The 27,544-nt window shown below is 42.3% G+C and overlaps 1 protein-coding gene across 1 annotated transcript in view; it reads right to left on the bottom strand.

The window, feature by feature from the left end:
- The window catches only part of ap3b1a (adaptor related protein complex 3 subunit beta 1a), a 61,304-nt gene that overhangs the window by 19,833 nt on the left and 13,927 nt on the right, over positions 1-27,544 (bottom strand). The window contains exons 6-22 of the mRNA XM_084382458.1: positions 27,126-27,192; positions 21,806-21,988; positions 21,010-21,165; positions 20,025-20,122; positions 19,878-19,932; positions 19,718-19,789; positions 19,398-19,460; positions 19,181-19,313; positions 18,989-19,098; positions 18,705-18,881; positions 16,791-16,977; positions 14,421-14,551; positions 12,895-13,039; positions 12,502-12,679; positions 8,948-9,104; positions 7,035-7,083; positions 6,274-6,377 (exon numbers count right to left, since the gene is read on the bottom strand). Coding sequence (XP_084238584.1) covers positions 6,274-6,377; positions 7,035-7,083; positions 8,948-9,104; positions 12,502-12,679; positions 12,895-13,039; positions 14,421-14,551; positions 16,791-16,977; positions 18,705-18,881; positions 18,989-19,098; positions 19,181-19,313; positions 19,398-19,460; positions 19,718-19,789; positions 19,878-19,932; positions 20,025-20,122; positions 21,010-21,165; positions 21,806-21,988; positions 27,126-27,192 — 2,065 coding nt within the window. The remainder of the gene's footprint in view (positions 1-6,273; positions 6,378-7,034; positions 7,084-8,947; positions 9,105-12,501; positions 12,680-12,894; positions 13,040-14,420; positions 14,552-16,790; positions 16,978-18,704; positions 18,882-18,988; positions 19,099-19,180; positions 19,314-19,397; positions 19,461-19,717; positions 19,790-19,877; positions 19,933-20,024; positions 20,123-21,009; positions 21,166-21,805; positions 21,989-27,125; positions 27,193-27,544) is intronic.

The raw sequence follows: 27,544 nt of genomic DNA, 5'->3' as shown, positions 1-27,544 counted from the left end.
CTCTTTATGAATGAGTTGTGCTCCTTTGGAGTCCAAAAACTATTAAAAACACATCAGTGAGCCACACTGAGGCGCCGGGCGTAGGGCAGGGGGGCGATGCCGCTTTACAATAACACTGCAATATTTTTTAGGCTATATATAATCTGAGTATCAGTGTTTATCAGCAGTAGAGCACTTCATCATGACACTGTTTGTCACACATTTTACCTTCAACAAAAAATTGCAGCTTCCTCTTATCCATTTAAAAATGTGGATAATATTTTGATAAATCATGCAGCCCTAGAGAAGGCGTTATTAAAACAAGCAGGAGCAGTCAACGTTTGACAGCAACGCAGCCTTTAAAACCAGGAAAAGACACTTACAGTATTTAATATCACCTGATAATCATAACACCATAAATCTAACACCTTATAAAGTCTCATGTCACGTTACGATATAATAGCGATATATTGCCCGGCCCTACTGTGAGGGCTTGTGTCTGAGTTTGGGCATCGTAACGTCTCCAGTATTTAAAACATGAAGTCACTTTACGTACAGAATAAACAGTCCGATCGCACCGCTATCTTTCAGTCCTCCTGACAGAGCAGCAGCGTCTCTGAAGCGCCTGTAAAGGAGGTCAAACAAACATTTGTCGCTGTGCTGTAACGCCGCTGCGCCCTCACAAGCGCCCGTCACGCCACCGCCGGCCTGCAAATTTATTGGGCCACTTTTGGATGTGTCAGAGCAGTCGGTGTCGATAAAGCTGGCCATAATGTTTGCCACCCCATCACAGCAGAGATTTACCTCCCTGACAGACACATCCAGCTTCAAGGTCCCGTCTGCTGCCTCGGCCCGGGCCGGTGGCGGCGGCTACGACGGGAGGGACGGACGGAGAGCGGGACGTGGCTTCAAACTGCTTATCATCACCAATTTGACACAGTGGACAGTTAAAGGCTGACACGAGTTCCCACACGAGCCTGTTGTCCAGTTACACACCTCAACTGTAAATAAGAGGAGAAGAAGGATGTAACCTTGACTCCTCTGTCAGTCTCCTGCTCTGTGTTTTTTCTCTTTGGCTCTCGTTCTCCGGCCCGGACAGGAAGGAGGGAGGTGACAATGAGGGAGGAAGTTGATTGAGAGGCTCTATTATGCATCAACTTAAAGGAAGCTCCTGTGATGGATGACACAGACACCAGTCACCTTCAGAACCCGGACGCCACGCTCCCAGCATCCTCTCTGGCAAATGACCTGAAAATCCCGCTGACATATTCAAAAAGGGCTAACCGGAGCTGGTAGCCTTGTGCCGTGTGCATAAGACGGCCAATTTAAAACAAAGTGGTGTGTGGGGGGTGCAGGGATGTATGGGCATATATTGAAAATCCATTTCTGTTTTTCAGACGCCGTCTGCCTCCTGCAGCGGCGACAGGCTTTCATTATGCTCTACAAGAGTTGTGAGGACTGAGGTAAGGGACATGTGTTTGACTTTAGCTCCTAATTGTTCCCCTCAGTCAGGAGATGACAATTAATTGAGGGGCGTCACAAAGACCTTGACTGCAAATTGAATTAAATAAATGTTACTACAGCCATCTAAAACTACTTTAATGTAACAAGAAGTCTCTCCGGCGCATATAGACAGAGGTTAGTTCATTTATGCCAATTTGTCAGTAAATTGGGTATTCTGAAATGATTAATTTTGAAAATTTCCATTAAAGAACATTAAGAATAATAGAGGACTGTTATTCAGAAAGTATTGTCCTTCATCGTGCTTTGCAAGTATTGTTAATAAAACTGCCAACAGTTTCTTTGTATCAGCAGGATATTTAATCAGCTAATGATTATTTTAAATCACTGATCAATCTGCTGCCTCAAAGAATTGATCAATTGTTTGGTCTCTTGAATGTTTGAGAATATTTATAAAATGTCCACAACTTCTCACAGTCGAAAACCAAAACACATTTTACTCATTAACCCAGAAGGTAAAGCTGGGATCAGCGAATCTTTGGCACTTTTTCTAGAAAAAATACTTCAAAACCAAAAATGTTGCTTATAAATTTTCAGTCAAGCGATCAAATGTTTCAGCCCTCAACAGAATGAAAAAGCTGACAGGGATTAAAAAGATGCGATCCAATACTCAATTTATGAATAATGTAGATTTAAACACAGAAATAAATAAACGATATAAGCATCTCAATTTGAAGACGTCGGACGGGAAATGGTGATGAGCTTATTTTCCCCCATTTTTTGACATTTTATAGACTGAAATTTTAATTGTGAGATAGTTCAGAGAACACAATGTTTTCCTAAACCTTACCAAACAGCCAGCATACAACAAAGGTCCGGTCACTGTTACCCTTCAACAGTCATGTTGTTTAAGATAAGATGTTCCTTTATTGATCCCCCTCGGGAGAAATTCACAGGTAACACAGCAGCACAGAGGGAAATAAGTAGCATCACAAGAGTACGTCTCAAAAAATAGAGTCAATAATCAGGAGATATTGGAAAGAATAAAATAACAATTTGAATAATTGTTAAATGTTTCTTTAGAATAAAGATAAACATACTATATATATATATATATATATACTATATTATACTGGAAGACTCTGATAATCGACCAATTCAGTCGTTCAGGTGCGAGGATGTGTCGGCCTAAAGCTAACCGACCTGAGCTCAGTGTCACAACATGAAATTGAAAACTGAACCGAAAGAAAAGTAAAGTTGAAGCATAGCTGGGTTTTTTTTTTTTTTTTTTAGAAAAATGTACATCGTCAACATTAATTCTAGCAATTGTGTTGCGCTCGCTAATGATTGCAGCTTAAAAAGTGTGTAAATAACATCTTTACAACTCAGTTTGTGATCTCTTCTCTCCTGCAGACTGTGATCACAGCAGGCGAGCTGTTTGGAGACATCTCATGTTTCTTTTGGTTGTTTTTCTGTTTTAAATCAAGTCTCCAGCTGCTTCAGCTGTTTATCAGAATGCTGCAACTCTGTTTATCGTGAAGCTCCAGAAATGTTTTGCAGACTACGAGACTTCACCTGACTTTCCATCAACATGGAGGGAGGAGATGATGAGTCGATTTATATTTTGGTTGAACTTTAAATCAGACCACATTATGTGATGTTGGACTGACTCCTCTTGTAGATCAGTGATGGAAAGCGAGAACTGTGTGAGTTAATTTGTCTTACTTGACATCGCCCATCCCGTGATGTGACTATTTCTGTGATGTGACTATGTGCACAATGTTAAAATTATATAATATGCAGCCTCAGCGTCCACTAGACCACCGTCACAACCTCTGTTACCTCAGAAGAGAAAACACACGAGTGACAAAAGGAAGAAGCTCTTCTGTCCAAAATAAAATGCCTTCACACAAACACAGAGTCACAACCTGTCCTGTCATGCTGCAGTTACTAAATCAAACTAATAAGAAACAAAAAGCTGCATTCAAACACAAACATTTCCCAAACTGTCCACTCGGCCGCTGCACTGGCTGCCTCTCTCTGTGTGGGCATTTATTCCTATTTAAGAGGCAATCTCTGCAGTTTGAGTGGCAGCGTGAGGTTTGGAGGGCAGGGGCTGCTATATTCGTGGCGCTCGGGGTCCTTCTGCTGATTCATAATTAGACGTGAACCCAGAGCGCCCACTACGGGGAGGTCAGAGGGGTGAGGAGGGAGGCGAGGGGGGAGGAGGGGCCGAGCTGGCGCCCGCCTGATGGACACCAAATGAACAAATTATGATGGCCCCCTCTGGGCGTGATGGGGTCAAACGCCCCGCGCCCCGCCGCTGACAGTTCAATTTCCCCCCAACGCAGCCCCATTCGCCGACTGCTAATTATGAATGAAAAGTTATCAGCCTGAGCCACGGCGCCGCACACACGGACAGCGGGCGGAAGAGGTGCGGGGCGGGGCGGCAGGGTGGGGGGGGATTTAAGAGGCATTTGTGAGAGATCCTAATGTCAAAATGTTATTAGAGAGAGCGGCAGCATGCAGAGAGCGGGGAGAGGAGGAGGAGACAGGAGAGGAGGTGGGTCAGAGACAGTGACCAGGGTTAATCTAAATGCCTTTGATAACCATGCAGTAATTCTCTAAAAGGGCCCGAGCGCTCAGCTGAGACAGACTCGCTGCCTCTGTGGGCAGATTGCTGAGAAATAGAAATGACACTGAGGCCAGTGTGTGTGTGTGTGTGTGTGTGTGTGTGTGTGTGTGTGTGTGTGTGTGTGTGTGTGTGTGTGTGTGTGTGTGTGTGTGTGTGTGAGAGTGTGTGCGTGAGCTGATATGTAAGTGTGTGCATGCAGAGGGAGGGGTGTGTGAATAAAGGTGAGGTTATTTACCCTTGTCTATGAATCCCGATGCCCATCATGTATTTATGCATAGAATTGACTCTAAAATCAGGTGTTGATGTGTGAAAAGTTCCCTGTTCTCATCTGCATTTCTATTCTCTATTACCGCACGGCCTTCACCTGAGGAGGAGAGACGACTAACAAGACTCGCGCTGCATAAACGCTGTCCTGAGAGCAGCTGTCAATCAAACTGACTGACAGGCGGCCGGGACCGACGGCCAGACTTGGAATATAGAGTAACTCACCACGAAGCTCGGTACAACACTCACACAGCTGCACGGACCATGCGTTCACAATATGGACTCCTACAGCATCTTCAACATGCTTCTTCTGTGACTGTCAGACTTGTGAGCTAGCTGCTTCCCAGTCTTAATGTTAAGCTAAGCTAAGCTAATTGGCTGTAGCCTTATATTTACTGTACATTATTGACCTTTTCATGTGATATTATAACTCTACTCCTTCTACTTCTGTCTACTCTGCAGATACAACACCTGCTGACGGGGGATCCCTCCTCTGAGTTTCACCACTACAGCCTACAGTATGTGGTTTAGGGTTACTGTCAAACTATGTGAAACATTTATTAATGCCGATACTGAGGAAAGCATACTGAGATCATATTTTGAACAGCGGGCGATTTGGGAACTTCTTTCTAACGTTTAAATGAATCAAATAAAAACTCCACAGATCAATCATTAAGCAAACTACAAGGCGCTTTTAACTTGTTATGAAACAGCCTCTGTTTAATACAGATGCCTCTATGTTTGACAGATTGGCTTGTCCTACATAAATATTCTTAATTCCCTTCACTGGGTTGGATTCTGAACATTAAAGCTACATTTTAATATCTGAGTGCAGAGGACAAATTCTCAGAGTCTGAGGAAAGAAGCTGTGGTCTGATGGGACGGCAGCAGATACTTCTGTATAGAGTTGTAGCGATATACCAAAATTGATGGTTATAATAAGAGTATTTTCCAAGGAGGGAGCTGCAGCATTATAGTTGCAAAAGATACAGTACACATGGCAAACAAGGCACACAGCGGCACTCCCACACACGAGATCCTCCCACCGACCTACTCCAAACCCACCAAGTAGAACGTGACATGATCGATCTGGGCAGTGTGCACAAATCAAAGGAGAAAGAAAAGCTCATTTTAAAAACAAACTAAAAAGAGTAATTTATCTAGAGCTTTCAAGTGATTTCCATAATAAAAGCACATGTCAAACACCTGTGTGATTGCTCTACACCTTTAAGAGGAGCAGAGTTAACACAGGGTCGCTCTGAGACACAAAATAGACACAGCAACAGCAGAAAGAATGGTCTGGACGTTTCCCTCCCGAGGGGAGGACAGGATAGAAAACACACAGACGTGCGAAGGCGCTCACACACTGAGGAGAGAAAGGAGCCGTCACACGAGGAAAGGTCAACCATCAGATATACACAACACGGAGACACGAGGGACACAACATCTGACAGAGAGAGATGGAAGGTGACAGAGAGGGGGAGAGAGGGGGAGACAAACGCAGGGGGAGGACTTATAGATGAGACGCAGAAATAGAGTTCAAGGGTGTGGAAGACAGAGGGTGAGAGAGACAGACTATAAGAGATACAGGAAACAGGCGGAGCAGTCGCACCGTCCTGACTGGCTATAAATATAAGAAGGCAGAAAAGGTCAATAGTTGCCATCGGAGGCAGAAATGTTCCACGAGGGAGAGAGGCTCATTTCACCATCTCAGACGCCGCCCGGCCGCTCTGACAGAGGAACAATCGACTCTCAACACACAGTTTGACAGAGGAAATGTCATCCCTGTGTGACACACACACACACACACGCACACACGCACACACGCACACACACACACACACACGCACACACGCACACACACACACACACACGCACACACGCACACACACACACACGCACACACGCAAGCACACACACACAGGTGGACTCACCTGCATGGTGGAGGAGACGTTGGACAGAGAGAGGCCCTCCAGGTCGGACAGCAGGCTCGAGGAGATCGCAGACGACTTCGGAGCGTTTGTGGGTGCAGGAGAAACTAAAAACAACACAAACACACAGAAACGTAACAAGCCTGTGCGTGTTTTCTCATTCTGCCACTGGGTGGCGCCACAGAGCAGACTTTTCAAATTCTCGTCACTGAAGCTTTAAAGGTCCTGTGTCGTAGAAAGTGAGATTAATTCATAAATACTGTGAAAGCATCAGAACACTAAACCACACAGCCCATATTCAGAAACTGCTTCTTTAAACGATCCGTCAGGAGTTCCGTAACATTGTGATGTCACAACTATACAGTGCTCGCATCAGACACGCCCCCAATATATACCAATATGTTGTATATAGATATTTTATTCAGGGCCGCCTATAAAAAAGCCAAGCCAGAGACAAGCCACTGTTCGAGAACAACTTTCAACAAGTGAAGGTGTGAAACCACTGGATATTTTCATTTTCCAGCTGTGTTGGTGGCAACAGATCCAGGTATTTTAATCCAGAACATGATATTTTCTTCACCCTAACCAAGTGGTTTTTGTGCCTAAACCTAACCAGACCATAGGCACAGTGTTGTCACAACATAAAGTTTAAATTTGAAGCTAAAGAAACTGGACACTTAAAACCACAACAACAAACACACTGAGCTGTGGCAAAGCTTATAAATGTTGGACATTCAGTGTTTTGACAGTGGAGATGAACTCACAGTCATCCAGATCCAGTAAGGACACTTCCTTCTTGGACTTCACCTCCACCTGAAAAACAAATGCAGAAAAATCACGACTCAAAACAAAAGAACTGATATTGTGTTGTTGTACTCAGAGGATAAAATGTTTCAATTCTGCTGACAGTCGCGACACATTCATCCCAAAAAACTGTATTTATCTGTAACATGTCTGGATTTTCCAACGACCACTCATGCACAGTGTCGTGTCACAACCGACACGCGCCACTTCGTGCCGCTGAGGCCGACTTGTCAGCTGCTGACTTGTGGGAATTACAACACACGGCTCCAGCTCGCACCGCTACAGGCTCAATAAAAACGCATTTAAACATACGAGCGCTTTTATCAGCGCTTCTCCGCAGCCTCCTAACCAACCACGGCTCCACTCACGTCACATAAAGAACCATAAAATTCCACTCTGCGTACTCCGGGCCGAGCAGCCGGGAAGAAAAGACACAACAACAGGACGGAGGAGGGAGAGAGGAGCGAGAGTGAAAACAAACAATAAAGTTAGAGGCCGTATCTTATCAGATCTTCTCTGACTGACGCGTGCTGCTGCTGGTAATAGAGACGGAAACCTTGTTAGTAAATGGAGGTCTGGAGAGAGAGAGATGCATAATTCATAGGCCATGTCCAAATGACAAACTGGATGAAATGAGAATTTCATAGTGCAGAAAAGGAAAGGGAGGGTGAAATAATGTGATGAGCAGAACAGGTGAGAAAAAGACGCCGAGGGCTGAAACGGGGACGAATCAAAGACTAGAGGAGAAAAATAAAGCTGATAACAGAGGAGCAGAGTTATATCCCACAGTAAAGATTGTGAAGTCGACGCTCTCGCCACATGTGCACCTGGGAACTCCCTGGGAGAACTTGGTGTTTTCTCCATTATCCTGTTCACAATAATATCATATTCTACAGTAAATACACGAGATATACTGTAGAAAGTCTTAGATGTGGGATGGACATTAAACTCTGATTGAAACTGAGGTGAAGCTACATGTTATATTATGACAAATGTAGAAGCCTTAGGTCAAAACTGCACTTTACATGTTTAAAAACAGCGTGAAAGTAGCATCTGTTGTGTTCAACACACCATTATGATCTAGAGTTGCATGCAGTGTGTTGCCACGGCTACAAAGATCTTTATAAACTCAGTTAGGGCTGCAACTAAAACTTCTTTACATGACTGATCGTGTTAAATGTCAAAAAAATTGAGAAAAAGGCTCATCGCAAATTCCCAGAGCTCAAAGTGACGTCTTCAAACTGCTTCTTTTGTCCAACCAACAGGTGAAAACACAAAGACTTCATTAACTGTCCTAAAGGACAAAGAACAGCAGCAACTCTTCACATCTCAGGAGCTGGAACCAGACATGACTGAAACAATTAATCTGCTGTCAAAAAACAGTTGGTGATTAATTTCCCTCAGTTCCTAATTCTAACTAATTTAAATTAATTCTTGATGTTTATGCTTTTATGAAAAAAGTGTATCTTGGCATTAGTATGCTCCACTCTCTTGGGGCTGTCTAATACCACCAGCCATTAAAACAATTATCCCCACATAATCCACTAACTTTGGTATTTTTAATCAAAGAAATATTTAAAATCTTCTACTTTGAGATAGACTCTGGATAAATTAAAATGCTCATAATGAAAGATAATCAGGTGCTGGAACTTTTAAAGAAAAGCTAATTTAAGTATGTTTCGGAAAATAAATCAAAAGTCTGCTGAAAGTCACACGACTAAAAAAATACTCTGAAACATCATCAGAGAGCGTCCTAACGAGGAGAAGACAGCTGACGTCACTGTGAATAAGAAAGTTAGAAACTGTTCTGCTCCTCAGTTATTCATCCTTGATCCACATTAGCTGTCTGGGCCCAGATGAATCATAAAGTCACCTTTGGTTTGGACTTGACCTCGCTCTTCTTCTTCTTCTGCGCTGTGATGTTGTCTGAATCTGAGTCGTCCTCGGAGTCGGACTCTGAGCCGGAGGAGCTTTCAGCTGACGAGCTGCTCGACTGGGCCACAGGTCCGTTACCGTTTTCATCCGAGTCACTGAAACACAAGAGAAACTGGCCTCAGACATGGAGTCAATAGATGCAATAGAACAGAACAGGGTAACATTTTATATTAAGGTCCTTGTAAAGCATTAGTTAAACAATAAGTCTCTTAACATTAACATTAACACCACAGAAGTGTTATTAACTGCATAATAAACATGTTTTATGAGATTAAAAAAAGCATTAAAGCATAAAAGCATTACAAACACATGTTTTTGAGGGTTACTGAGCTGTTTTGTTGCTTTATTAAGATTATTACTCTGCATGGATCACATGGACACTGATAACACAGACAGTGTTTACAAAAACAACTTCATAACCAAGAATCAGGTGACTGACAATAATGTCAATAGTTAAATGTCACTCTTTTCATATTTTGAGACGGGAGTAAATTAGCAAATAAGAAAAGTTGATATTTACAACCAGCTGCAAACACTCGCTTCAGTTCGGTGTCTGCTGACGGGACGTTAAACACAAACTGGTTTGAAATTAAACAGAAACCAGTCGGAAGGTTCCTGGAAATGTAAAAATGACATTAGCAGCTCTATATTAGACGCTTGTCGGAAATCAGCAGACTTTTGTTATTAAATAATATTGGGAACATTTTTGCTGTAATTTTGAGTATTTGAAACATGTTGCTTGGTTAAAACCAACTGCTTTACCACAAAGTTTCTGGACCTGTGAAAAAGTCTCAAAAACACCAGGACACTTGGCAATATGTTGTTTTGTCTTTTCCATCCAGACTGAAGCGTGGCCGCGTCAGAACAACAGCGATCAATCTGTTTGTGTTTGTGAAGTTAATTCACTCAAAAAGATTTTTTCCATCTTTCTCCTCTCTCTTCCACTCGCTCTGTCCCTCTTCAATTTGTCCCGATAATGAGTGTTTACTCCGCCTGCCTGGGATTTTCAGCCGTTAAATTAATGAGGGGAATTGTGACGGTAACTGGCTTTTTAACTTGGGCGATGATGAAAAGCCAGTATTAATTTGGCCTACAGATTTCATTTGCTGCGAACAGGAAAAAGTGATATAAATCACTGTGGGCCTGATTAGGCCCTGCCTGAAATGACTGGGCCATAATGAGGGCATTATGCTGTGTTTGTTGTGGAAGCACTGGGGTGAGCTGCTCTAATTACTGTGTGTATGTGTGTGTGCGCGTGTTTGTGTGTGTTTGAGCACTGGGGTGAGTTGCTCTAATTATACTCTCTAATGGAGAGAACAGGGTCAGCCGCCGGCCTGTCACACACCGAAATCAGGTACACTCGCTGTGAGTTTGTGTGTCCGTGAGCAAATGAAGTAGAGTGCACGAGAAACTAAATTTGCCGGTGTGTAAGAGAGTGTACGTGAGCATATTCAGCAGTAATGACTCAAATCTCATTCATTGGTAACACCAGGCTGCTAAATGACCAATCAAAAGTCATTATCCATTAGCCATGTAAATGTGGGCTACGCTACTGGAGGAAGATTCTCCTTGATTAGCTTGTTAATGGGACTCGCACTAACGATATTCAAGCAGCTCTGCCAGCCTCGTGTGTGTGTGTGTGTGTGTGTGTGTCTCACAGATTATATTAAAGTTGGTGTAAGGTTACTGCTGTGTTTACATGCACACTAGTTTCCTGCTTTTGATCAGGCTGCTGTACTTTGACGTAAGCGTTGTGGTTCGCGAGGTCACTTCAGGATTCATTCTGGGTTTTTTAGTGTGTTACGACTCTGGTTCACTTTTTCGCACATCGCCATGGTAACATAGCACCGGACAGTTGTGTCGACGGCATCTATTTTCAAAATGCACACTGGTTTGTGTTGGTTTACGTTTACTTTTTCATACATGATTACCAAATTTTTAATGTTTTTGTTACAATTTTATTCCTTTTTTTCAGATTTCCTCTCCAACACTGAGTTGTGATGTTGTGCTGGTGTAATCTTGAGACAGACTCGGATGTGTGCACTTACCCAGTCGGCTGCAACAGGATCTAAAGGTTAGACTCTTCAGTAACTAGAAATAGAGGTCTGGTCTGTTCATTTATCTAAGTATGAGGCGTTTTAAGATAAGAGCTTGTGTCTCTGCTGAGTGCGAGGAGGACGATGCAGCTGAAGGATGAAAATAACAGCAAGGTCACAGAAGGAAGCGAAGAGAAAACAACTGACAACAAGGAACTTCCTTTAACAGTCAGCCCGGTTTGAACATCAGATCAACTATCGACAAATAACAACAAACACTGAGTGAATAATTACATCAGTGTGACATGGGAGTTGCATCCACGCACAGCCGAATTAGGCATGGAATTGATAAGACAGCATCTAATACCACTTTTACACTGAAATTAGCGCGTATACGGAGGTTTTTAAATCAGCAATTAACTCTGTTCACATTGAGTTTGCCTTTGTTTTTTTCCCCTTGTGCGTCACGTTCGTCATCACAAACACATCAGAGAAACAGCAAACTGTAGCAAGCAGGAGATCATATACCTCATCAGAATAAACCCAGAAGACGTTAAAGTCTTAATCAATAATATTCTGAATAAGACGCATCGTTTTTTCCAGAGCTGATAGCTGAAGTTGCTGATGAGTGAGACATCTCGCTTCTTTCTGATCTCTGATGAGTTGCACATGCTCAGTACGATCAGGCAGCCGACAGGAACTGAAGCCACAAACAACGGCTACTTTTTAAATATCTTTAACTTCAGTCTCTCTTTCAAACTCAGCGCGAGTGAACGATGTTCAAGCTGCTCGACGGCAATAGATGGAAAGATATCAACAAGCTAATCACCTCAACTGCAACACACGTCACAGCATCGCGTGAGAGTAAATGAGCTGAGCGGGAGTCAATAAAATCCTGTTACTACTGCAGGGTTAATTAAAACTTGATATACTTTCACACTGCACACAAAAGCCAGATGTTAGCGGTATTGAGTGGGTTTTCTGGCCTGTGTGAAAGGGGTTTAATTCTGTTTTCATATTTCTGACGGCCAAAATCTCGTTTTTGGTTGCGATTCTTTCTTTTTTTGTTTTGACGTCCTTGTAGTCCGAGCAAACATAAAAATCCAGCAAGTATAAGAATCATATTTCCTCACGACGTCAGATTTTTTGTGCTGGATGAAGTATTTGTGAGTTCAGGTAGGAGAAGATCAAACTGAACAGAAGGACGTCTCACAGCAGCAGGTGGGTTCTCATGCAGACAATAAATATGGCTAAAGTTGTGAACAGATGGGAGTTCGAGCTTATTGATGCAGCAAAGCACTGATCACATTTGTTGTCGACTATGACTCACACAGACACACACACACACACACACACACACACACACACACACACACAGACACACACACACAGACACACACACACACACACACACACACACACACACACACACAGGACAGGTGGGACTTCACTGTACCTGTCAGCAGCAGTCGGCTTGTTCTTCTTCAGTGGTGCCTTCTTGGTCTTTTTCTTCTTCTTTTGTTCTGCTTCAGATTCACTGGAGCTCTTTTCAGATCCACTGGAGCTCTTTCCAGAATCACTGGAGGTCTTTTCGGACTCTTCGCTGCTTTCCTCCTCGCTCTCACTGCCCGACTCTGTAGAGACACACATACATTACACATATCAAACATCAGCCTGATGAATTAAAGTGATAATCCTCATATTATCTTATTATCTCCCTTCCTTTTCTCTGACTAAGACGAGACGCTGACGAGTAAAAAAATTGATTTAAACTATTGAGAACAACAGATCTTACCACATCTAAAGGATAAAAACATACATCGTCAACAACACAGAGACAGAAACAAACCTTCATCACTGCTGCTGCTGCTGCTGTCTTCACTGCCACTGCTCTCTGATCCTTCCTCTTCTTTCTCCTCTTCATCGTCAGAGTAGAACTTGTCTTCAGATTTGGATTTCTTGGTCTTCCCAACCAACGGTGCCCATTCTTTCACCTGAACAGATACAGTGGAGGGAGGTGAGTCAATTAAATACGAGATTCATACTTTAGGGATGAGTGTACATCTGTATTTTTAATCATTTTAACATCTTATTCAAAGGCGGTATTTTGCTTTGAAGGAGCTCAGTGGGCAGAAAATGAACCATTTGTCTGTATTCAACTACAGTGTTATTATTAAGACCAAAGTGAGGAGGAGAAGAAGAAGGAGAAGGAGACGAAGACAAAGACGACAAAATACATTTTCTGTTAAATCCAGATTACATTTAAAACTAGGGATAAAGTCTGTCCCCATTAGCTGCCACAGAGTAACAAAGATGAAGTCTGAGCTGGTGCTCAGCAGAATCAAAAACTTCTGTAATGTTTGTTCTTTAACTTATAACGAGGCACCAAAAGTTGAATGCGGGTTAATTTCAAAATGAAGCATCCTTGAAGACGAGGTTTGAACGATGATGATGTTGGAGGTCAGAAGATGTCTCGAAGTTTAAAACATTTTCTGATCGCCGCTGCCTCTAATTACATCATCATTCATATCTTACACTCTCCTGCTGTGATCATATTTTCTCTGCTGTATTTCATTTCAACTTATTTTTATCCTTTAATGATCCAGTCCCATGCATGTGTATATTTTCATATTGCTTTGTGTTTATTTCATAACTTGTCTCATGGATAAGGTCGGTGTTATTCTTTATTTTTCTTCTTGTCAACAAATCCTCTGAAAAGACTGAACCCAACATGTGTTAATCGACTCTCGGTACTTTCAGACTTCTCTGTCTGACACACACAGAGTCTTGTTATTTACTTTATATTACTGGAAGGCAGATAGCTTTGTTCCAGCAGCTATCACTCAGATGGAGAATCGTACCACATTTACACGGATGCTACAGAAGCAACATCTTTTTATTTTCTTCAGTTTTTACTGGATTGTAACGTATTTATTCTAGTGGCTATTGATTTCAGTGTTTTTTACTGTTAGTGCTCTCTTACGTCCCGACTAGTGGAGCCATGAGTACTTTTATCATCTTCATTAATGTTTGTCTGTTGTCAGTGTTGTTGTCTTAAGATGGACGCCTCGTCTTCTCCTGCAAACCAAATCTACCTACAGGTTCAGATAAAGTCTCCTGAGCCTGAATCTGAACCTGAGTCACTTATCAAAATAGTTTCTGATTAATTTTCTGACGATCAGCTAATTAACTAATCAACAAATTGTCTCAGCTCAATAAGCCATGACAGTGAATGATGATGTATCTCACACCACTACAGACTGAAAAATGCCTCATTACGTCTGACAGAGACACTGAAAGTGAAGAGAGGGTTTAGAGTTGGACACATGAAGCGTAAGTATGATGAGGAGTGTGTGAGGAGGCTGGACTCCTCACCGCCTCAATGACCTCCACGTTCCTCACAGACTGGTCCGGAGCAACAGCTGGCCAGTCTGACAGCTCCTGGTACCCAGTAGCTTTAATGTTGAGGCTGTGGGAGAGGGTGCCCAGCTGGAACCGGTCTCGATCTGACAGCAGAACAGAAAAGAGAAAAGAAACAACAAAGATGAGCGTGCTGAAAAACAAACGGCCAGCGGTGGAATTTAACTAAGGACATTATTTATCTACTTCTTCTCCACTACATCAAGAGGAAAACTTAAAATATAATGTCTTAATATAAATAAAGTACACAACAGTTTATACGAGTAAACCACCTCAGCTACAGCAGTATAAACCTGCTTTTACATTAATGAGAATCATTAAGAGTATAACAGTCTGCAGGGACACTTTACTGCATTACTTTGAATACTTCAAGTACATTTTCCTGATTATACCTTTATACTATGGACCAAAACTGCCAAAATAATACTTACACAAATAAATGACTCAATAAATAAACTAATATCCTGGTAAATGCATGAGAAATAAATGTAGGCATTAATTATAAAATGTGACAAATGAATATTCCTGCTTTGATTTGCTTCTGTGTTTATTTACATTTGTATTAATTCCCCTCTTTATTTACATTCCCATTTAATTTATTTATATTTTTTGGAATAACAATTTATGATTCTTATATATTAATTTATGTATTTATATTCTGTTTTATTTTCCCTTTGCATTTCCCCCCACTTACTCCCACAAGCCTTTACATTTCTGTATTATTATTATTTTTGCATTTCTTCACGCATTTCTGCTCCATTATGCAAATGAGAGGGGCTGCCATTCAAAGCCAGTCACAATCAATCACAGTTTGGTGGGACTGGGGGGGGATAATGCATATTTGCATAATGAAGCACAAATGTATAAAGAAATGCAAAAAGAAAAAAACATAAACCAGAATGGGACTCAGAAGCAGCAGCTTCAAATCATTTTCACTCATAGATACCAGCCACCTAAATACGCCTGATTGTTTTCATCATGATCCGTGTGTGACTCCCTAAAATCTAAAGCAAATGTTGAGAAACGCCTCATCTCCCAGTGTTCAGGAGGATGAGAAAGAAAATCTGTCCCTTCATCTGGATCTGCACCAAAAGGTACTGAGGTCTGTTCTGGACCGAGACTCGTCCTCCGTCCAAGTTTAGTGAAAATCGTTTTTGTGTCATCCTGCTGACAAACCAACAAAAAGACACAGGCGCAAACAAAACCTTCTTGGTGGTGGAAATACGTTTGGGGAAATAATAAGGGTGAAATGTAAAGTTATGTAAAATTATCCAGAAATGATTCAGAAATAAATACGTAGTTAATAGATTAATTCAAAAATGAAAAAAAAATAATAAAATTGACAACTTAGCTAAATTGAAACCGAAATATCAATTTATGTCACATTTTATAAATTACTTAATTACTACATTTGTTACAAATGTTTTTGTTTGATTTAATGATGAACAATAAACACATTTATCATTTCTAATTTATTTATTGAGCCTTTTATTTATTTTATTTATTTTGGATTTTGGCAGTAATGTTCTTCCGTACCATACTTTTACTTATAATTTGATGAATGCAGGACTTAGGCTTGCAACAGAGTATTTTCACAGTGTGTATTAGTACTTTTACTTCAGTAGGGGGAGGTAATTAAAGGATAAAGGACATGTTGTGTGTGGCAGAGAGATCATTCTCTCCTAACGAGGGAGCCAGTGGTTAAACTCTCACTGTATGCACACGGAAACCTTTAATGAAAGACCTCAGCTCTCTGTTTCTGTGTGCACACATTCACTCCTCTCTCACACAGGAAGGTAATCAGTATCTGTGCCTGGGGAGGTCTGCTCTAAAAACTCTGCTTTTCTAACAAAAAACGAGAGAAAAAGACTTCACTTGTGAATATTAAGAATGACAGGGGTGGTTAACGCTTTCCATAAACATCCAGTAGGTGCAAACTGCCTCTGAATTTTAATGCAGCGGGAGGCAGTTTCTGTCCCTTTTGTCAAGGAGGGAGAGAGAGCGAAGAGACAGCTAAATGAGGAGATTTTTTTTCCCTCCGAGTGTCTGAAAAAGGTTAGCATTAGCTCAATTATTTACCCATCTCATTAGTCCAAGGTAAAGGGGGTCTGACCTAACTGCCCTTCAGAGAGACAGACACACCAGAATAATAAAACCACCACCTGAATCAACGCTGCGTACTTCTTGAGATAGAGCCAATAGACGAGAAATAGATGAATTACCAGAGAGGAATGGTTTTTAATCTAGAAACGTTCAGCGCAGTGAGAGGATTTAATACCTTTCAAAATAAAGATAATGGGCTGATATTACAAATGTATGAAGTACCTTTGAAGGCAGACTCGAGCACTGGGGCCGGTTTGGGGGCCAGCAGGATGCGTCGGGCGTACTTGTTGAGGGCGCCGCTCTTCTCATTGGGCACGATCAGCTGTCTTATGAAGCGTGTTCGGTCTCTGATGTCGTAGTTCTGGTCGTACTTGCCGAGGTTCAGGATGTACTGGGTCAGCAGCTTGGTCTGGAGCCAGAGAGGAGGCGAAGAGATTGGAAGAGAAAAGTACGATGAGATGTTAGAGAGGGGAAGAGGATAAAGAGACGAGCATTTGGGAGTAAAAGTTTTGTGAAGGATGTTCATGAAACTGATTTACAAGCAGGAAAAATAACATTAAAAGGAATATTTCAACATTTTATTTGATATACTTATTTTTGTCCGTACCGACAGAAGATCATTACAACCCTCACGTCTGTAAGTCAAGTATAGAGCTGAAATCTTTCCAGGAGCTCAATGTCACCAGTCGCTTTTTGCCAAGACATACAGCAGATACATCACATTGATCTCTGCGAGGCAGCTGGATTTGTGAGATCATATAATCATTGGCCAATCAGCATCCTTTCAGGAACTACTGGCAGCCACAGGTGTGGTTTTAAGATGTGATGAGCAGCGAGAGAAGCAACTGTTCCTTAAAAAAAAAACAAAGGCGGCTCCTCAAGAGGTTAGCATAGCTGCTAAAGCATCAGTTATATCAGAGCCAGAGAGTTTATTTAATTGAAAGAAGAAGAAAGAAGGTTTATTCCTTTAAAAATCAATAAGAACTAGAGTATTGCCATAAACTTCACATACAACCTCCTCTCTGCTCCCATATTCTGGTTCTTCTCTCAACCTGCATGAGTGAAAAACTTGTCCCGTCTAAAAGCAGGGAGGACGATCACTTACACTGACGTATATCATTGTGGCAGGCGTAAAAACTGAAATTACTGCTGCCGTGAAGCAAACATTATAACCCAGATCCTTTTCTTTGTCTCTCCCTCTCTCCTTCTCTCTGCTCCCCGACACATTACGAGGAGCTGGAGGTGTAATGATGTGCTCGTTTGAGGAGGCTCGTCTGGGCTCATAAAGCCGCTCAGAGGCCAGAATCACCTCATCTGACTGAATGGGCCTGTAGACACCAGGCTGTGCTCGGAGATGCTCCATTACGTTAAAACCGTCTCGTTCACAGCTCTATGTTCAAACTGAGCAGCACTTCGCTCTGAGCTGCAGAAGTGATGAAGACACGGCTGCATCTTGAGAAATAAAACACTTCAAGGAATCATTCAGATTATCAATTTCAATATTTTTGTCAATATGTTTTTCAAACTGTTGTTTGTGCATTTGAAACAGAAAGCAAATATTACACAGCTAAAAAGCAACATCATTATTCTTCGGAAGGAGGACGAGCTTTAACTAATGTTATGTCAACAATCAAGAGGAAGACTCGTGGATGTGTTTGTCATCAGCCTGTATTAAATGACGAAGGACACAAGACTATAAAGAAGATGTGACAAAAGTGACCAACACGACCAATTTTAGCGGGAGTCTCTCCATTTTCATCCCTTTCTCTCGCTAATCGCCTGATTTCGTAGTGATACAAATCAAAAATGTGTTTCTCAGTTTTTTGTGTGAGACGTGTTGTAAAACAACGCTGCCTTCAGTTTGTCACTCGTCTCCGCGCTCAGTTTGTCCCTGAGAAAAGACAAAACTGGTCCCAGAACCAAAAAATATCTTTCAAATTTCAGTTCATTTGGTGAACGACGTTCTCCTTTATTGACATTTGTCTGACTTGCACCACAAATAGAAGCATTTGAGCGTCCGGTGTATAAAAGGCCTTTAAACATTTACTGCCAATTTCAGAATTGTTGTGTTAATCCGGCACAATATTTGCTCATTGTTCAGTTTTCAACATGCTGGAACAGGATTCGATTTTCTACCTGCTTGGAGTTGGTCAGGTAGAGTTTGGCTGCCAGGTTGACCGTCTGCAGCTTCACTATGTCCTCCTCCGCTGTGAAAGTCTTCGCCATCTTACGGAGGAGATCAGGTGCAATCTTTGGCACCCTCTCACAGTACTCTCCCATCAGCCACAGGATGCTGGCTCGGGCCATCGGGACCTGACAAATCACAGAGAAAGAGCAGGAGTTAGGAGCACAAACACTTCTTCCTGTCTAAACTTTCATGTTGAACAACCACACATCAAAAGTACAAAGACGAAACATACAGTGATGTTGTCGAAGAGCTTGGCCATGTGTTTGATGATCTCACTGTGCTGCGTGGGCTGAGTCTGAAGCAACTTCTTGATCACCACCACACTCTCAGCCACCACAGTCTCTGCAAAGACAATCGGTCACAGCACATTAATACACTGAGGAAGGTAAAAACACTGCGAGGCTGCACAATGAAGGCATTTTACCGTCTCTGTTGGAGAGCAGCAGCACCAGACCGTTGAGACACGTGTCCGTCACCTCAGAGATGTTGGTGGCACACCTGCCGATGGCCTGAATGGTGCCCGCCGCAAACGCCTTGTCCTGACTCTTCACATAGGTCTGAACAAAGACAAAGAAACAATGTAAGTAACCAACCTCACTTAACTGTGGATATCAGCGACAGGTAATCATTAAGAAACAAACCTGGAATTCCCTCAGAATAGTGGAAATGTTGGCTTCGTTGGCCAGGTTGGTCAGGATCTCCAACTACAAAGATCAAAAAGGAGAAGGTGGTTGACGTGAAGGCTCAAGAAAGAATCAATAACATTTTGATCTCGTCAAACAGTGTTCAGAAATAATTGTAAAGCCTTTAATTGCGCAGGAAATCACCTTTTGTGAAACTATCGAAACTGCAGGAGAGAATCAAGTTTGTAAATGTGAAGAAAACATTTAAATAACGCTGATATGATCTGTGTGTTGTTCCACCACAACCAAACTTTTCCTCACATTAAACTGGTGTTTACCTTCAGTGTTTTGATGTGTGTGGCGTCTGTAGATCTCACATAGAAACTCTTCATGAAGGGCTCAAACATCCCCTGGTTGTTTGGAGATAATTCAGTATTATTAGACCGCCTGTGTCGATGCAGTGCACCATTATTGTTCTTCACAGCTGTGCAGACTCACCTTCCTCTGAATGGACATCGTGGCTATGTTCTGAAGCACGATGTACTGCACCTCTCTGTGAAAAGACACAAAATAACAGTCAGACATCAACAGCAGCTGACTGACGATGAGGCAACAGGCAGGTGCAGCATGGTGTTTTGTCATCACCTGTGGCTTCTTAATAGTCGAACCAGTGACTTGGTGACTATGTTGACTTCATGTTTTGGGGCCAAGTGCCAGTAGAGCTGAGCGACTGACATCACCACCTGAAACACACCAAAACACAGAAATTAGATGAAATTAAAATGTGTGTATTTGAATCTCTCAGGCAACATTCTGGGTGATCAGTCTGATTTTTCTTTTTCCTGTTTTATCGTGCTCCACACTTCTCATTTCTTATCACTGTAAAAAGCACTTTGTAACTTTTGCTTTATTTCTACTATTATTATCATTGTTAATAATAAACCCACTATAGCATATCCCTGTACCATCTGTCCACCCGAGCTACAATTAAATGCCTTCTTCCTCCTCTCAGCGCTCTACAAAGACGCTCATGACATGAATCTGTGAAGGTAATTTTTCAGCAGAGCTTTAAATAGCAGGCGGACGTGTGTCCATCGTTGCAGGCAGAATGAAAGGTTGTTCAGGCGTCTATGAAGATGGAGGATGTCACTGTGTTGTCTCGAGTAAAAGACACAGCATGTCACATTTTAATCAACACTTTCATTTGGGAGCATTTTTCCTCCCGCTGCTACACAGCGACAGAGACCTTGAGGCTGCTGGGTGATGGAGATCTGCACTCACTCTGGTTTTTATCTTTTTTTTCCTACACTTGGGGGGTGTACTCTGTCAGGTATGTGTGTTTTTGTGCTGTGTGCCCAGGTGTGCGTGTAGCAAAGTATAGTATACTGAATTTTGAAGTGCCTGTACGTCCATACAGGACCTTTTATTTCAAAGACAGCGGTGAGATACAAGCAGAGAAACCTTGATCAATGTTTATATCTCTCAACAAGTTAGAAACATTTACACACCCTACACTTCCTCACACTTTGAACAATATATTTCAATCATCTTTATGTCAGTCGTGTGTTGACTCTACTGCTTGAAAATAGCTGTGTGTGTGTGTGTGTGCGTGTGTGTGTGTGTGACTCACAGCAGTGTTCCTGCTCTGCAGCAGAGGTTTGGTGTTCCTGAGCAGCAGTCGGTGGTCTGGATCCATGATGTAGGGTTTGGCCTCCGTCTGCTCTTTTCTCTCCTCAGAATCAGACTCGTAGAACGTCTTCTCATTGTTCTCATCAAAGATGGCGCCCTGAAACACAAACAACACAAAACGCACTAAAAGGGTTAAAGGGGCTCAGAGGAACTTCTGTGTTGTGTTGGACGAAGGTCGTTACTTCATGTTAACGGACTCCATTCTGAACTAGCTACTGTTGCTCTCTGTTAGCGGAGCCGAGAGGCGAAGACGAGGAACTTAAGGTGCATAAAGTCACATCCTTCGGACTGAGTCCAAGCAGCAATGAACGACTTAAACAAATTATCCACAGGCTGGTATAGACAACAGAGAGAGACGGGGAAGGTCTCACTTTTCATGTCACGTTACAATCTGCTCACATACGGCCGATTAAAAACTGATTAATACACGAAAATTACTACAAATTGTTACATAGAGCTCCTTTAACCATCTTCCATTAATATCCACCTGACTGACTGTGAGGTGGATGATTGCGAGTGTCACTCTGCCTGCCGTGTTCAGATTATTAAAAAAAGTCAATAATAATTAGGAATCATACATATTTTTAGACATTTCTACCTCACATCAAGTAAAGCAGCATGAAGAGCGATCATATTATATTTATTTTTATTTATTTGTGTTTTATTTCGCTAGAAACATCTGGCGGGTGAACATCACAACAACACACTTTATGGATCTGATATTGGTTTCCCCTCACCTCCTTCCAGGGGCTGGTGAACTGCGTCCTAGCGTAGCGCGTCAGCATGGAGATGATGACCACCTGGCCCCACTCCTCCACATCCACCAGCAGGTTACACAGCTTCCTGTAGTTCTTATGAATCAGGTCGATGCGATCTGGACACACTTCCTCAAAAGCCATCACCACGCTGCCGGCCACCAGCTGCAGAAAACAACGAAGGAAAGTAGAAACAACTCGTGAGGGAGACGCTGATGTTTTTCATTTATTTCTCTCATTTCAACACTTGAATTAGTGGAAGTTGTAAGAATATGTAGCAGTTCAATTAAACAAATACTTTTTCTCTTGAGCAAAAAAAAAAAAGCAGCACTCTTGAGAAATGAAAATAAAATAGTGACCCAGGTCAAAAAAAGTAGTATTATTGCACTTAAAAAAAATACAACAACAATTTACCACTTTGATTACAACACACACAGTTCAGCCGCCGAGTAGTTAGTTGATAATTAGAAAGAAATGTTTGCACTTTAAGTTTTAACTGGCAATCCTGTGAAAGAAATCCATCAATTAGATTCTCAGACTCAACCTTTAAATAGTATTTTTTTCTTTCTCAGGTACAAAACTCATTTTATGTTCAATTCATGGAGAAGAGAGGACGAGGAGGAAGCGGCAGCTGAGGGAGCCGATAATCAACCGTGTTTTATTGGTGGAAGGAAAAAACCCATTTGGCTTTTGCGTCCCCCTCCTCCACCTCCTCCACCACCACCTCCACCTCCCAACTGCCTGCTGACTGTGAGACTGAGTGAGTGACATGGTGGTGTATTAATATGCAAACAGCATTATCACGGGCAGGCGAGGGTGAAGAAGAAGAAGAGAAAGGGAGCTGAATCTGGTCTTCCCAATTAAAGCCTTCTGGCCCCTGGTGGCCCTGTGGGAAACCGGTGCATTTACCCATCAGCATTGTCATGAGCCTGCATTGATTGTGTGTGTGCATGTGTGTGTGTATGAAATGTGTATGTGCACAGCTGCTGTCTGTAGACCGACTGAGAAATCTGGAGTGACGATTAGCTTCCCTGACTTTGATGAGTGGATTACTAGAGGGATCAAACATCTACATTTTATGGTATCACACTGATGTATGAGGTGATTTACTGAAATACTGTAAATACTGATGTCACAGTGTGATGGCTGTGGAAAAATGGCACCATCCACGTATAGATCGGTTCCCTATAAACCTCACTGTCACTATGCTGTTCAGTTTGACACCGCGCTCGATTTGAAGGCAGCATAAAGGCTCATTCATGTTCTCGTTGGATACAGATACAAACGGAGCCTTCTGTCCGTACTGTGTGTTCATTTTGTCCGTATTTCTGCATGTTTTCGTAAAGCTTACGGATACAGACCAACGGTGCAGTACCTCTGGTAGTCATGGGGGGGCAATGTAGACAATAGTTCATGTGAGACACAAACACAGGACGAGAGCAAGAAGTTTTAAAAATGGCGGAACTTTTTGAGGTTATGAGAGTTGTTGAGAAGTTTTAAACATCTGTATAATGTACTGGACAGGAATCATGTGCGATGGACACTGGCAAAGGAAAAGTGGAGGTCTGTGCAAGACCAGTTCGACTCTGAGCGGCGCTCTGTAGTGGATGTATTATTTAGTGGATGCCAATGTGAAGGACACATGGAAGCATGTGCAACCAAAACAGGAAGTGGCAGTGTTTTCCCCGGTCGCTATCACAAGGTGATGGTGGAACAACTGGAATAACTGTGGAGGAGGTGAAGAAGGTGAAGAAGGTGAAGAGGGAGAGCGAGCGAGCAGTTCCCCCATTGATATGTGTTTCCTCTCACCACCGGGGCTTGAGATACTTCAAAACCGGCATTCTGGCTACGGCTGCTAGCGTAGCCAGTGCAGAAATATGGACGAAATTATCATTCTACATTCATAAAATGAGCCTTAATCCCACGGGGAAACATGAGGAGGGGGGAAAGTTGAAAAGTTGCTTATTTCTGCTTTAAATATAATTAGTCAAACCTGCTTTCACTGGCACGACAGGTCAAAATGCCTGTTTGCTAAGGTTTTGGTATTTAGACATCTCTCAGAGACAAAAACCCAACACAAAGGAAACAATATCAATAACGGCAGGCTATATTTCCAAAAACACTTCCTTTGAATAATCCAGAAAGTACGACACAAACTGTTTTATACTCGTCTACAGTATCAACAAATCATTTCTAACAGGTTTGCACATATCTATTCTTAAAATAGCTTCACAGCAGATTGAGAACAGCGTCAGTTAATATCCGTGCCAACACATCCTATAGTAGATAAACCTACTCAGAGCAGTCAATTAGCATACATTCATCCAGCCTGTATCGCTGTGTATTTCTGCATCTCGCTCCCCTGACGCTCTCCTGTCTCTGAGGCTATTACAGGCAGCACTGTTTCTGAGCATCCTGCTGTAAGGCTTTGTGCATTCTCCACCAACTTCCCCCATTAGACACAGCTCCAAGGTAAACTACATGCACCATCAACAAAACTGACACCCCAATCTATGGAGTTCATACACCTCCTCCTCCCTCCTCGACCATATTATCTACCCTGCGTGACAAGCCGGTAATGGAAAAATCACACTAAGCAAATGGTTCTTCTAATAACAATAAATTTCCTATAAAATTATGAAGGGCCCAAACCGTTTCCTTGCATCTATTTTGCTATGAATTCTAATTAGGGTGCCAGAGAGGCAGAGAGTGCTGGGTCATCACACCAGAGACAACGTGCGCCTTTTTGATTGATGGCCCGGCGTGGGGTCGGCCTATCCTCCCTTCCCCTGCTCTCTTCCTCCTCCCTCCTTCTTTCTCTTAAATTAATGGGCATCTCACCTAGCCCCTAATCATAGTACCCCCCCTCAACGCCTCCTTTCTGTTCTCATTTCAATTTTGCAGAAGGTGCACAGGGAGGGAGGATGGGAGGGATCGATCATTTATCTTGTAATGGCTGGATAATAGATCCATCACGGTAAAACAGCTGCACAAACTCCTATGTTGTCTCTGTCATCAGGCCTTCCCATTTTCTCTTTAAACCATCTTCCCTATAAGCACCCCCACCCGCCCCTCTGTGTGTCACAGCCATTTAACCAAACAGGCACATCTGTAAAGGTGAATGTCAGCAGGCCTGGACACCACCACAGCCTGGAACAATAACCAAATGTTTCCTCCTTCTACAGGCAGCACGGCGACATCAGCTAAACAGCATTTAGCTAAATGAATTCACTTATCTGTGGTTAAATTGATTAATTAGCATCAGATGTGGAAAAACTGTGTTACAAAGCTAAAGATGTCTAGAAAGGTGGCTGCCAAAGTAAGGTGGCGTCAGAGCTTTTGAACCACACATGTTTTGAAGTGTCAACACAGGAAAAGCACAGATAATTAATATTATTAATAACAGTTGAGATCCATTCAGGTGAGCAGGATCCAGATTACCGCAACTGGCATCCCGGACTAGACTAGAACACACTTCTGACATCACTGTGTTGTTCCTGGAGCATCATTTAAACTGACTAATCACATTTTTGTAATGTCCTAGCTTAGCAACTCGTACTCACACTGGGGAAGTTATCGTTTGTAACATGTCGTTCATGTTGTTAAAGGATTTATTTTAACCCAAACCTCACCAAGGAGTTTTGTTGCCCAACCCAAATTATTTTAGTTCTTAAAATCGCAACAGGGCTGGAGAAGCTTTGATTATATATGAGAGGTGAGAAGTAACAAAGTACAAATACACGCACGGCAGACGAACGGGGAGAAAAGGCGTGTTAGTGTCTCGTATCTGCAGAGAGTTTCTTATTTTCTCTCTTTGTTGCTGCTCGGGACGCTTTACCAACCCAACATGTGGCTATTTGACGTCCTGGGAATGAGACTCAACAATCAACTATCTTTGTGGTGCGTTCAGGAACAGCTGGGACAAATCCTACTGACTCTACCTTTAACTTTAATGGTCTTTGAATTATATTAATATGACGTGAGCTTCAGTTAGCTTTGACCACAAATGTCCTTCAGAGGGAGACTTTTTACTCTGATACTCTGAGTACATGTACAGAGCCTGTACTCTATTACTTTTACTGGAATAAAGAAGTTGAATCAGTACTTCCATTTTTACCAGTACTTATCAAGTATCTAAACTTCTACTGGAGGAGAGACTGTGTGAAGTTAACACCTCTGTTATATATATTATAACTCTCATCATGTACGATGCACATATTTTTGTTGTCTTCACTCGACAAAATTTTATATTATTCCTTTATAAAGATCTGCATTCTTCACATCATTCTGGAGCATTATTTTTATCATAACGGTGTACAAATGGTTGGAAAAGCTCAAGTGGATAACAAATATTCAGCACCTAAAAAGCTTTATGAGAAAACCGGCTGTAGACGTGCAACCACAGATCTGTAGTTTAGCTTGTTTTGATGCTCTTCACACGGGTGCTGCGCCTCAGCTTTAAGACGGTGAGGAAAACGCTGATATTATAGAAAAAGAAATGGCAGGAAGCCGAGCCATCATCGTGGGACATGTAAACATGAAATCATCCTAGCATCACAAACACGCATCGTTTGGTAGCCATTAAGTATCCACTGTGTTTGGTTTTCTTCATTCATCAGCGGCTGATAGTGGCGGTGTCTGTGTGATGATAGTGCCCTCTCTCTCCGTCCCCCTGCCTCACACTGTGAGCTCCAACGGGGAGAAGTCATCTGTCTTCGTTAGCGTCTGGGGCTAAATATGCTATGCATCTGGTACTGGGCTTTCCATCCCCCCTTGGCCTGAGTGGCTTTGTTTTGTTTGTATAACCGTAGGTATACGCTATGAATACATAATTGCACCAAACTGTGCACGTACAAACACAACATGCTCTGCATTCTGTAGCCGACGTCTACATATTTGAAATTGGCATTTAAACACCCTTAGTATTCACTGTGACCTCCTCAAATTAATATGCTGCCTGCTGACTTCTAATGGGCTGCCTGCATTGTGTCTGTGAGCGGCCGAAACACAGGATTTGAGATTCCAACTCATTTACGGTCCATTGTGGAAAAAAAGAGAAGAAGTTGGCCTTTGAGAAAATTAAGCTGACACTAGCATCAGTGCGAAAATTCCTTCCAAATGGACACTTAACAAGGAGCATCTGAAGATGTGTGGGTTTAAGTGGGTGTTAACAAACCATGGCATTGCCGAATGAGCTGTGGGATGAGAGCTGAGGGGAGAAGTGCTTGACTGGGGCGCCCTCCAGTGGTCACATGATGCGGAGATCTTACTGTATAACACTCACAGCTCGGTCTGTACTTACTGTGCTTTTGTCTTTCAGCAGCTTCTCGATCACTTCGATCAGCTGCTCCTTCTGGTCTGGATCCAGGCTGAAGACAACAGAGAGAGAGAGACAATTATTCACATAACATGAAAACTTGATGACTTACAAATTAAATTATGTCTCCTCTGTGTGCTCAGACTACAGAGAGGAGACTGTGTGGTCCCAGTGGCTCGGGTCGAACTGTCCATGTTTCATCTTCTGATCTGATCTGTGACAAAAATCAGACCAGTTCACTGCTCCATATATAAAAACAATCAGTATTTTATTCTAAAGTGAGCAAGAAACTGAGATTTCTGTGACTTGTGACTCATAGATGTCGTGTTGAACTGCACTGCGGGAGTCTTAACAGAAAGGAGCGAAGATGCCACGGACTACAGCTGCAACAATTCGATCAATCG

This window comes from Pagrus pagrus (assembly GCF_965226575.1).
Source record: "Pagrus pagrus genome assembly, chromosome: 19".
NCBI classification, from domain to species: Eukaryota; Metazoa; Chordata; class Actinopteri; order Spariformes; family Sparidae; genus Pagrus; species Pagrus pagrus.
Note: the sequence above shows the minus strand (reverse complement) of the source record. Positions and strands in the feature narration are given on the sequence as shown.